General features: G+C 39.3%; 1 protein-coding gene and 1 long non-coding RNA gene across 3 annotated transcripts in view; both read left to right on the top strand.

Annotated features, from left to right (window-relative positions):
* rai14 (retinoic acid induced 14) overlaps nucleotides 1-6,621 on the top strand; it is a 47,418-nt gene extending 40,797 nt beyond the window's left edge. For both annotated transcript variants that reach the window (XM_055019390.1, XM_023291938.3), the window contains 3 exons: nucleotides 464-622; nucleotides 1,776-1,841; nucleotides 2,453-6,621. In XM_055019390.1, the coding sequence (XP_054875365.1) occupies nucleotides 464-622; nucleotides 1,776-1,841; nucleotides 2,453-2,539 (312 nt within the window). In that variant the 3' untranslated portion in view covers nucleotides 2,540-6,621. The remainder of the gene's footprint in view (nucleotides 1-463; nucleotides 623-1,775; nucleotides 1,842-2,452) is intronic.
* Nucleotides 6,622-7,947: 1,326 nt separating this feature from the next.
* Nucleotides 7,948-12,224, top strand: LOC129350925 (uncharacterized). Its single transcript, XR_008604517.1, has 3 exons — nucleotides 7,948-8,380; nucleotides 9,103-9,242; nucleotides 10,119-12,224. It is a non-coding gene; the product is annotated as an uncharacterized LOC129350925 (long non-coding RNA).
* The last annotated feature ends 621 nt before the right edge of the window (nucleotides 12,225-12,845 follow it).

The following is a 12,845-nucleotide window of genomic DNA, read 5'->3' as shown; positions in this document are numbered from 1 at the left end:
TTATTTTTGTAATTTGGCAGTCTCAATACTCCATGGCTAGCGGCTAAGTCAGAAGGCAGACGTAGGTGCAGAAGACAAACTGATCAATCTCAGTCGATCCCACATAAACAGAGTAGAAAGTCCTAATTTAATGACTCCTGTTTCTATTTTACATGTTTAGTTATAGTCACCCTTATTAATGAAGGAACCCCGTTATGAATGACAAGTTCTCTGCTATCACATGCTGTTAAAACAATATATTAAAAGTGGGTCAGTTATCCATCTTTCTAGATTACCAATAATCAACTTTAGTATTAGCCCTACAAAGAAACAAGAACAAACCAAAAACAAACCAAAAAAAACTCGACTTGTTAGTTGTTTGTAATACATTTTTCTGCACAAGTTTAGTAATCAGAGCTTTTTTCCTTCTATCATCAAATCAAACTTACATTGACCAGATTTTTTTGTTTGTTTTCCCTTCCAGATAGATGACCTGTCTCGAGAGGTAGGGAAGCTAAAGGAAGCCCTTAACAGCCTATCACAGCTCTCCTACAGCTCATGTTCCCCCTCCAAGAGACAGCAGCAGAACCAGCAGCTGGAGACCATGCAGCAACAGATCAAACAGCTGCAGTACCAGCTCGCTGTAAGATTTCTTCAGCCTATTTTTACAATATTTCTACAACAATGCCTGTTTTGGTACCCAAGTGAGTGTACTTTTTGGAGATTTTTTCTGGACTGCTTTTGCGTTACACTCCTTCCTGTCCATAAGAACAGTTGTGTGGGAAGCACTGTGCAGATGTGGCAGACAGGAGAGATGATTTAGTGCTCATTATTCATTTTAAAAGCAACCAACAGCATCCAGCTGCTCTGTCTGGCCGTGACGGGTGAAGCTGTGGCTGGATATGATTATTGTTCGGTATGGGGTTTATGCTGCTACAGATGGATGCCCAGCTGCTTACTATTTGAACCTGCGATGTTTCTACAACAGATATATTACCAGCACACCACAGGAGTTCAGCATTACAGTAGCTGGAATACAGTGTTCAGCCAGCAGTACCATCACTGTGCACTGAACTGCTGCACGTAGTCAGTATTGGAACCATCCATCCATTATCTATACACCGCTTAATCCTCATTAAGGTCGTTAGGAGGCTGGAGTCTATCCCAGCTGACTTAGGGTGAATAAGAGGACACCCTGGACAGGTCACCAGTCTATCACAGGACTACATATAGATTCACACCTACGGACAATTTAGAGTTACCAATTAACCTGAACGTGTTTTTGGACTGTGAGAGGAAGCCAGAGAACCTGGAGAAAACCCACACATGCACAAGGAGAACAAGCAAACTCCATGCAGAAAGATCCCGCAAAGGCTGGGACACGAACCAGGGATCTTCTAGCTGCAAGGCGACGGTGCTAACCACCAAGTGTTGGAACCATTAAAAACAAATGTGTCAGTGCGATAATTTTACCAGCCACAGCACAGCCTTGACTTCAGCCACCAATCACAGTGACAGCTGCAGCCATAATCAGAACTCATCCCTTCAGGGAGAAAACTGGTGAAGCAGCTCCTCTAGTTTTCTGACTAAATCCAGTGGTGCAGACTGAGCAGCCACAGCTGAGGGAGCACTGAGTCTTACTGCAGTCTGGCATCCTTCCTCTAGGGGGCAGAGGAAATGCAAAGCTCATTCAGAAGCACTGCAGAAGTAGTTCTGAAAAAAATCCCACCGTAACTTTTCTTTGGCACCGAGCAATAAGTAACAGGACTTTTATTTATGTCACATTGTTTTTGTAGGAGTCAAAGAAGCAGCACCATGAAATAGTGTCTGTCTACAGAATGCACCTCCTCTACGCTGTCCAGGTAAATATCCTGTCAATGTTTTTCATTTGGCCTCCAGCTTGTTAACTTTTGTCTCTTCAGGTCATTCCATCTCAAATCATCAAACTTTGAGAACAGCTTCTTCTTGACAATCTTTGATTGGCCTAAAGGTTTTATAGCATAAAATATCGATATTTACAAAGATATTTGTGACATTTAAGCTTGATATATAGACTACTTTCTGTGATAAATATTTAATAAGAATTCAATAAGTATAACAGGTAAGGTTTAGTCTGTTTCTACAGAAGGCAATCTGAAAATGAAAAAAATACACTTAAGAATTACATCTTCATAGACAAAATTTTAAACATCTGTAGTTTTTTATAATGAAGTTTTACGTAAATCAGAGCAAGAGGCACCTGAAGATTTCCTGAAGAAATGCTGTTGCTTCTTATTTTTAAAAATATAATTTCACATTGGTGTAAACACTACAAACATGTAATTCAAATCAATCCAGTCATACAGGAATGGTTGGACACCACCAACTAACCGACTAACTTAAGATCACGTTGCAATTTGGAGTCTATTTCCTCCAAACTGACGAGTGTATTTTATTTTTATTTTCTTATTGAACCTGTGCTGTTTGCCCTCAGGGTCAGATGGACGAGGACGTGCAGAAAGCCTTGAAGCAGATCCTGATGATGTGTAAGGTGCCAAGCCAAGCCAAGGAGGCCTGCTGAGACACACAGGGAACGGTTCCCCAAAGAACGGTGTCTTTGAACCTGAAGAACACTGAAGACAGGACAAGCCGACGCGGTGCCTCTGGATGAACCTTGAGTATTTGTTTCTAAGGAGTTGGTTTACAGTCAAGCGTTTGTTGCCTTCGCTGGTGCCATTTCAGTGTTTCCCCTAGAACTTCCTTCAGGCCCGATGGTACACAAACCGCTGAACAGATGCAATATTGGCACAGCTGGCGGTTCAAAATGTATATTTATGTTTACATCAACTGTCCCACCTCAGTGACTTTCTGTTCTTCCCAACCTTTGGCTATTAGAGAAAAATATTCATAAATCCATCCCCCTAATCCCACCTTCCTCTCTCTTTAAGCTCATGGTTAATTAACCTGCAACTAAACTTGGATCAGGTCAAGCGTTTTGGAGGCGATGCAAAAGTCAACTCGTATTTTGGAACAGCACGGATTTAAAAAATGCAAATAGTTTCCAAATGACTGGATATCTGCTGTTATTGTTTTTTCTGGGCCTGGGCAGTTGAAGGGGAAATACTGCTTCTGAACTCACGCCTATAAACCCATTTACACCTGATGTTAACATGTGATCTGTACGGTGTTAGTGAGGCGACTCCACGTTTAATGCAGAGTTACAGAACATATTATGACGGAGGTTCTGCACACTTTAGAGCAGCTTATGTTCACAATAGCAGGTCAATGCGTAGAAAAACACAGTCTACTCTTAATAAGCAGTTTTTCTAATCCTGTCTAGATGTTTGCAGTGATAGTGGGAGGATCTCTGAGGAGGACGAGAGTTTCTCAAAGCCATGTCATTGTTCTGTTGGCCTTTATATGATGATATAATCCTAAAACAGACAGATTTAAGCCCTGAAGCCTTGGCCTGCTTCACCACTTTGAATTATGTCATGATATTTGTTCCTTACTTGCTCCCAAAGCACCACAAGGTGGAAGAATAAAACTCTCAGATGCCACAAGAACACATGTAATCATTTAATAGAATACATAATTGTTTTATAGTCGGACCTACTTGTGCCTTGGAAGAGGAAGTCATTTAAACATTCAATAAATTGGAATTCTTTTGCAGCACTTGTGTTGCTTTTAACCTGCGTTATTATTGCCGATTTTTAAATTGTATTTGGTTTCCCAGATTTTTTGCTACATCGCAGGTTTTTGCTGTATAGGTATGTTTATATTGTGGCGAGCTGCATCGAAGAATGACGCTGGAGAAAGAATATCTACCTTTTATGCATGCTGCAATTAGCAGATGCTTTTATTTTGACACAGCGAGCACGAACACAGGAAAATGTGGCAAGAAGTCGTCAAACACATTTCACACTCACGGTCCTGACAACATAACACTTAACTAAATTAACTAAACCTCAAAAACACAATCAAACACAAACACTGTAACACTAATAGAAACCACAATAATGACATTTAAACCCCTGACCCCTGGAACTCCCATGGTGCATTGCAGCACAACAGTTCAGTCATAACGTCTGGCTCGACGATTGCTACAATATATTTAGTATTTTAATTATTTTTACGGTAAAATAAGCATGTTATAGCCTAAAAAAATTAAAACTATAAAAAATAATAACTGAAACATTTTAAAAGAATATTTAATCGAAATAAAATGCAACCGTAGCATCAGCACAATCATCTCTTCTTCATCACTACTGCACAGCTAATTCATCATCATCTTCATCATTTAGGTTGGTGAGTACCAATATAGAATTTGATATGCTGTTAACCCTCCTGTTGTCCTCATTTATGGGCATCAAAAAATATTGTTTGCTTGTCCCCAAAATCCCCAAAAAATCAGCAAAAAAATCCCCCAAATTTCTGAAAATTTGCAAAACCTTCAGAAAGAAAATTCCAATAATTCCTTAAAAGTTTCTCTTAAAAGTTTTATTTAAAAAAAAAATCCCCCAAATTTGGCAAGAAAATTCTTGTAAATATTTTCAAAAAATGAGTAAAAATCTTCCAAAAAATATCCTAAAAATATCTAAAGTGATTACATATATATCGGTAAACCTTCTAATATTTTCTTTAAGAACATTCACATAAAAATCAACCAAAATCCAGTGAAATTGGCTGGGTTTTGGTTGATTTTTTGTGAATGTTCTTAAGAAACATTTTTAACATTTCTTTGTTTTCCACCAAAAAATGTTCAAAGATTTCCCAAAAATGTTGAAAATGTGGACATCAGAAGTTTTTAATGTGGAAAATTTTTTTTTTTTTTTCCCCACATTTCAAACTTTAAAACGGGTCAATTTTGACCCGCAGGACGACATGAGGGTTAAAATTGCGTAGGTTTAAGAGTGCAGAAAGTGTTTCAGAGCATAGGAGGTGTTTATAAGAGTGTGGGGAGGGTCTATAAAGCCTTAAAATATATGTAAATAATAAATATGGTCGTCTATCACGGGAGGTCTGCAACGTAACCCCCGTGATAGACGAGGGTAGTTTGTAGTTAGTTTTTGTGAGAAATATGCAGCTCTTGACCCGTCCATCTTTGTGATTAGTCATCATAGCTCGATTCAGAACCGTTGGATTAAGTCAACAAGCCGATCCAGATGCAGATCACACGTTGAAATCAGGTGTAAATGAGCTTTAAAGGTCATAAAAGTTACGATGGAAGATGTTTTTGGGGGAAACCTCAGCCCAGATTGTGATACAGAAATGAATGGAGGTGGTTATCTTGTGTGAACTCGCCAAATTTCTGATCTCAGTACTTCAACAGTGAAAATGTGCAGTAAACTTAAATCACATGCAGTTGCACAGTTGTAATAATTCAAAGTGTGTGTGTACTGTGAGTTAAACATACAACCTGTGTATGTGTGCACTATTCAGTCCAATGAAAACAGTGTGTTTCTGTTACAACGTGCGCTTAGAGGAATAACTGCCGCTGCTGTCAGTACTATCTATTTTATGATACAACAGTATTGGTATTATCTGAACTCTTCTCTAAGTGTTTCATGGTTTTCCACATTTATCTGATACAATCTAAATTATTTGTGCCCTTTGAATAACGCATGTAAACGCCCAGAAATCCCACAAATTTTTTTTTTTTTGGTCGCACTTGTTTGAAGAAAAAGAAGAAAACTCTTTCTATTGATATTTTCCTACGAGGCAAGAAAATGTGTACAAATCTATATTTTACTGACTTGTATTATTACCATGTTATGTTTTCTGTTACTGTACTTACATGAAGAGGTGTGATAGCTGTGTTTTTCATGGCCTTGTCTGTGTTTTGTGCGAATGAGAAACTTTTTCCTCGAGTATAACGACGCACTATTTGTTCTAGTGACACCTGAGTTAGTTTATTTTCCTGTTATTCATATTTTACATATAAGGGGTTGACTTTAACTGTTTACTGTAGTAATAACAAAGGAAAACATTTCAATTGTAACAAAATCCCAAGTTAGATTTGTACTTCTTACATTTTGTCTCCTCTTATTTTCTTTTAGCAAATACTTGAAAAGCACGTACAATGTATCGGCTGAAATCAAATCATTGAATCAGACAGTATTTTATGTGGCTTCCATGTACAAATTATTAATTTATTTACATTTACCTCTCTTTGTAAAGCTCCCTCTTCTTTCAGTACTCCTTCATAGGTACAGAAATTCACTGTACGGTGTTTGAGAATACAACTCAAATGCATTTCTTTTTGTCTTCTAGAGGCTTCTCAACTGTTTCCACACAGCACTCCTTTGCCTTATCCTTGTCCTTAGAGCCGTTAGCGATCACCTTTCTGCTCCACAGTATTGGAGCTCGTTATAAATACACACAAACTAACGTTGCTGAACTGGACTCGGTTTTAATGAACCCTCGTTTCTCTCTCAGTGGAGTGGAGCCTCTGCATGTCTGTGATTTAGCTTGTAGGAGGTCATGAACTCTCTCTTTCTCTTTAGACCTTGACTGAAACGTTTTGTACCAAGAAAGGGAAATCAAAGAAACAGTTTTTTTCTGCAAGTTGTTTCTTTACTAATAGTTTTGTAGAGACAGAAAAGAAATGCTTGTTTGCCAGCTGTATTTTGCCCACATTAATACATTTTCAAGATACTGTAACGTTGTCTGTCTGTGTTTTGTATTTTGTACCTTTTAGAAATAACAGATTGAAGAACATTTTACCTCAATTGACACATGAATAGTAAAACTTGTATCGGTTGACTGTTATTTATCATACATGTAGGTGGGTCCCTGGATGTTTTGGCAATTGGTTTTTCCGTTCTGAAACGGGTATTGAAAAACAAAAAACGAGTGGTTATTTGATTTTCGTTTTAAAATACAAAAATTAAAATTGAAATACAAGGCGTTTCTCCTTTTCATGATCAAAAAGGGTTATACGAAATTTTAAAAATGCTTTGATTTTCATCTTATATTTAGAATAAAAAAATAAAATCAGTAAGAGACAGAAACCAAAAAAGGTCCGTTTTTTCATTTTCTAAGACCGGAAGTGGTCATCAGCAAGTGTGGAGCCAAACAACAAGATTCTCAGAGGGCGGAGCCAGAGAGCAGTGATTGGTCAGACTGACTGAGAGCCAGAGAGCAGTGATTGGTCAGACCATAGATAATGTAGAAGACAGCGCGCTAGCGGATCTAGTCTGCTATATGTATCCATGGTCGGCCCGTCTGATAGCATCTCTGGCTGCTGTTGACCTTGTTTTTGGAGTTAAACACGGTAAGAAGATAAATACTTCTAACCAGTAGCGTTGTTTTGTTGTACGTTAAGTCAGCGACTTGTGAAGAGTTGCGTTTTGTCGTGTTTGAGCAGTTGGTCCGGACGCGTTAGCTAGCTAAGCGGCTAAGTTAGCTAGCGGGCTAATTAACACAGGTGGCTAACTTACTGCTGAACACCTGTGTTAACATTGCACAACATTACCTCTCTGAATCTCCATAATTTCATTAAATTCCTTCTCTCTTCCACTGCTCAAGTTCAGTCCAGTATATAAAGTGACATTAATAGTGAATAAACTAACAACCAGCCATTGTATTTATTTATTATTGCATGTATTTGTAGTAAAACATGAGTTGAAACATCCTACTTTTGGATCTAGAACCGCACAAGCCGTTCATTTTCAGTCACCTGATGAGTTAAACTCCCCTTTTTATGCAGGGATGAGAATTTTCCGCGGATCCGCGGAATTCCGAGTTTTTTTCCGCCGAAGGTATAGTTTTTGTGAATCGTGTAAACCCGTTGAGAAAATTGTAGGGGGGTAGGAGTAGGCAAGCGGCCGGCCGGCCGACGCGTCGCGAGCCGAGGCTTGTGATGGCCGCCCGCCGTGATGGCCATCCCGCCGCCGACATCGAGGGGGGAGGGGGGGGGTGGCGCGGCGCGGGCGGGGGGGCGGGGGGGCCGGGGGGGGCGGGCGGGCTTCGGCAGACATTTTCCGAGTTTTTTTCCATTTGTCATTCTCATCCCTGTTTATGTGAGGTTGAAGCAGAAAGTCTGAGTTAAAGGAAGTTGTTTATAATTTGCGATACCTGTTATCTCTGACTGAGGCTTTAGTTTTTGTAGAGCTGATTTACATGTAGAAACTTTGTTCAGGAAGATTTCTCAGTAGCTCAGAGGACAGGCTGCTTTTTACACAACCTTGTAAGAGAATGTCTGTCAATGCTTTCAGCAGAATTTAGAAACAACACTTCCTAAACAGATATTTTGAGGCTGTGAGGTTGAACGTTTGAGAGTCTATCAGTGTGTTTGTTTGTGGTCTTTCTGTTTCTAGGTGGAAGCTGAATTAGTGAGGATGACTCCTGCTCCTGTCATCTCTAAGCTCCTCACACATCTTTACCTGCACATGAGGAAAATCACTCCTGTAGAATGCAGGTATGTTTGTCATTATTATAAAAAGATGTTGCCTGGTGACCTGTCAGAAACCCATTATACAGAATCAGCCGAAATAATGTTTACACACATCAGGAAAAGAAAAACTTGCATAAATATTTCAATACCAAATTTATTCAGACATCACGAGATTAATAAAAGTTATCTTTGGCCTCTACAATTACAAGAGGTGCTCAAAGTGGTGGCCACTGGCTTCCAGACATTTCTGTTGTGTTGTAGACGTCACTTGTTGATGCTCCATTCATGAGGGTAGCGCCATCTGTTGGGAAAACATCGTACAACAGGACAGTTATCGTGATTTGATCAAACTTAGAAAGAGGAATCTATATGTGTAGAAGTACTTATACATATGAAATATTTATAAAAGTTTTTCTTTTCCTGATGTGTGTACATTATTTTGGCTGACTCTGAACTTAATGAGAACAAAACTGTCATTTAATTGTTGTTCTGAAGCTTCTTTAGTGAAAACCAGCTGGTGTTCTGCTTTGAAACAAACTGCTGTTGAGGTCTGTGTTTTTAGGTTTAACCCCACAGTTTCTGAATGAACTGATAGTTTGTTTTTTTCCTGATCAATGTGGACGTTATAATTGATGGTAACATTTACTGATCATATAATCAGCATGACAATATAACAGTATAACATTCTGACCACCTGACTAATACTGTGTTGGTCCCTTTATGCTGCTAAAACTCCTCTGACCCAGTGGTTCATCAGAACCTCTGGGGATCCTGTGGATTCTGTGGATCCTGTGGGTTGCAGGGTGGGTCCTACCTAGACCAGGCTGATCCTGGACCATCCCACAGATGCTCCATCAGATGTGGATGTGGGGAGTGTGGAACCCAGGTGAACAGCTTAGCTCTGTCGTGTTCCTCGGACCACTCCTGAGCAGTTTTAGTTTGTCCTGCTGAGGGAGGCAGCTGGCATCAAGGACTGCTGTTGCCATGGAGACTAGAGGGTTGTTTGTCCTGCAGTGTTTAGGTGGTGGTACATGTCAAACATCCACATGAATGTCAAGGTTTCCCAGCAGAACGTTGCATTAGAACAAGATGATGGATGTTGTTTTCTTCAGCTGTCAGTGGTCAGAATGTTGTGGCTGATCGGTGGATCTGTCTGCCTTTACTCTGACATCCAGAGTTATACAAAAGTGTAGTATGTGTGCAGTGCAGAAGAGATTTACTTTATTGTATGCAGTTTTAGTGGTCCCATCAGAGAAAATCATATCCATATACAGATTTTTATTAATTCCAGGGCTGGTTCAGTAAAGATTATAATAATTACATCAGATAATTCTTTGTCGCAGTTGGAATTTTGCAGACTGAGAGATGGTTGAGAAGGTTTCAGTTCTTGTTTTAGCAAAATATGTTCTAATAGAAGATCTTTACTGTCATTGAACATGAAATTCTCTGCAAACCAGCAAAGTGCATCAGTCTGAGGTATGTAAAAAATAAGTAAAGAAAAATGCTTCTAAAGCCAATAATAAACCGAATATTTTGAGGGAATATTCTAAAAGGGAAATAAAAGCTCCATTCTCACTCCTCTCAGGATAAACTGTCATTAAAATTGACTTTAAATTTAGCTTCAACACGAGATAAAAACATTTTCATTACTGATGTTGTCAAGTTTTAATAAAGTTCATGCTACTTTTATAAAATGATGAAAGTGAATAAATTGTATTTGTGTGATCTGTGTTTGATTTCTGTCTTTTCTCCTGTCATCCAGATGTTCAGAGGGAGATGATGCCACATCTGGTCCAGCTGATGGAAGGTCTTGAAGTTCTCTGACTGGCCTCGACTGAAGATGGTCGTCTCACTGGATTTAAGGTTCAGATGCTCAGTAACAAACTCCACCAATGAGCCAACAGGGAAGCTTTAGGTTTATTAAATGTTGCTATGAAGGTATCGCTGTTTTTCTTTGTGAATGCAATGTGCTCCAACTGAAACTTGAATTAGAACTTAGAAGTAAATCCTTCCATCTGAAAGGATTTAGTTGCATTAATAACCTCATAACATTCTAATTTTTATTCCAGTCTTGGTTGGAAATAGAATCTCTGTATTGATTCAGGTAAAAACTGAACTTCACAGCATGTTGGAGCAAAACAACCAGATGAAAACTGTGATGGTGTTGGATTGTCAGACCGTAATGTTGCAGCTCAAAGCAGCTTTTCTATCTCAGTTCATTCTGACATTCAGCCATGAATCAACACAGCAGATGGTGATCCATGCTGTGGAAGTCTCACATCTCCTGATTTAATGGAGCTGCTTTGCACTTTTTACACTGTTTATTCACCAACTCTTTATTTAATAAAAGTCCCATCTAGTTTTTATGAGGAATGTGATGTTTTAATTTCTCTGTGAATAACTGCAGTCTAATGGAACAGCTGGAGTTGTAACATCTGTCCTGATACAGACCTGATCAAAATCTTAAGGCCAGTTGAAAAATAGCTAGAATTTACCTTTTGCACATTTGGATCTTAATGAGGTTTTAAGTCGAGCTACGATATGCAAAAGCAAGAATGGGAAGTGAGACAAAAAGCACTTTGAAAAAGTAATTTATTGAAAACAACAAGTAAACTGAAATAGGCTGTTCATCAGCTGATCAAAAGTTTCAGACCATCGCTCAAAAAATTACAAAAAACTCTCCAAACCAGAACAAAAAATGTTCTCAGTAGGACTCAGTAATGAGTAGCTCCACCGTTCTTGTTAATCACTTCAAAAATTGGTTTGGGCATGCTTGATGCGAGTGTTTCCAGGAGGCTGGTGGGAACATTGCTCCAAGTGGTGAAGATGGCTTCACGAAGGACATCAACTGTCTGGAACTGATGGCCATTTTTATAAACTTCCCTTGCCATCCATCCCCAAATGTTCTCTATGGGATTTAAATCAGGTGAACATGCGGGATGGTCCAAAAGAGTGATGCTATTCTCCCTGAAGAAGTCCTTGGTCAAGCGAACATTGTGAACTGCAGCGTTGTCCTGTTAAAAAACCCAGCTGTTACCACACAGACGAGGGCCCTCAGTCATGAGGGATGCCTGCTGCAACATCTGCACGTAACCAGCCGCCGTTTGACGACCTGCACCACCTGAAGCTCCAGTGTTCCACTGAATGAAAAAGCACCCAGATCATGATGGACCCCCCTCCACTGTGCCGGGTAGAAAACATCTCAGGTGGGATCTCCTTGTCATGCCAGTAATGTTGGAAGCCATCTGGACCGTCAAGGTGAAATTTTTTCTCATCAGAGAATAAAACTTTTTTCCACCTTTCAATGTCCCATGTTTGATGCTCCCTGGCAAAGTCTAAACGGGCAGTTTTGTGGCGTTGTAGGAGACGAGGTCTTTGAATTCGTTTTTTGTTTTTGAAACCCTTTTCCCACAGATGCTGTCTAATGGTTATTGCGCTGCAGTCGGCACCAGTAAGGGCCTTAATTTGGGTCGAGGACCGCCCTGTGTCTTGACGGACAGCCAATCGGATCGTCCAGCTCAGCGCAGGTGTAATTTTTTTGGGTCTACCACTTGACTTTTTTGTTCCATAATGCTCAGGATCTTTCAAAAGATTTAGAATGACTGTCTTACTGCATCCAACCTCAGCAGCAATGATACACTGCGAGAGGCCTTGCTTATGCAGCTCGATGATCCGACCATGTTCAAGAAGAGAAAGCTTCTTAGCTTTAGCCATCAGGAGGACATGACCGTGTGAATGCCTGACAGAAAATGAGAATTTTGAGCAGATTTGGGCTTTTATAGCCTGTGGTCTTAAACTTTTGATCAGCTGATAAACAGCCTATTTCAGTTTACTTGTTGTTTTCAATAAATTACTTTTTCAAAGTGCTTTTTGTCTCACTCCCCCTTCTTGCTTTTGCATATTATAGCTCTACTTAAAACCTCATTAAGATCCAAATGTGCAAAAGGTAAATTCTAGCTATTTTTCAACTGGTCTTAAGATTTTGATCAGGTCTGTATTGATCATGAAGTATTGATCAGAATACTTATGGTCAGCAGTCATCCCTGAAGTTTTACATTAAAATCTTTACTTGTGTTGTGAACTTTGGTAAGAAGCAGAAACGTTAACGTTGCCATGGATACATGAGTGTTAAATTCTGTCCATGTTTCCATTTTGGGAAATGCAGTCCAGCAGATGAGTTTGTTTTTTACTGCCAGCTACCGTTCAGTCTGAGATATTAAGAATAAATAAATGTGCATAATGTGGAAATGAACAGATTTTATTTTTATTTATTCCTACAGCTACTGCATGTAAAGTTCCAGAATGTGGAGGAATTTAGTCTCACAACCACAAAAAATATCATCTGAAAGTTGGTCTGATTGTTGTTTATCAGCACATGTTGGACATATTCCAGTTAAGACTCAAGAATATCAGGATTTATGTAAATTTACCTCAATAATATGAATGTTCAGGTTAAGATTGTGCAGTGATATTTATTATGTAAGTTTAG

The sequence above is a fragment of the Amphiprion ocellaris genome, chromosome 17 (genome assembly GCF_022539595.1).
Source record: "Amphiprion ocellaris isolate individual 3 ecotype Okinawa chromosome 17, ASM2253959v1, whole genome shotgun sequence".
Classification (NCBI taxonomy): domain Eukaryota; kingdom Metazoa; phylum Chordata; class Actinopteri; family Pomacentridae; genus Amphiprion; species Amphiprion ocellaris.
Note: the sequence above shows the minus strand (reverse complement) of the source record. Positions and strands in the feature narration are given on the sequence as shown.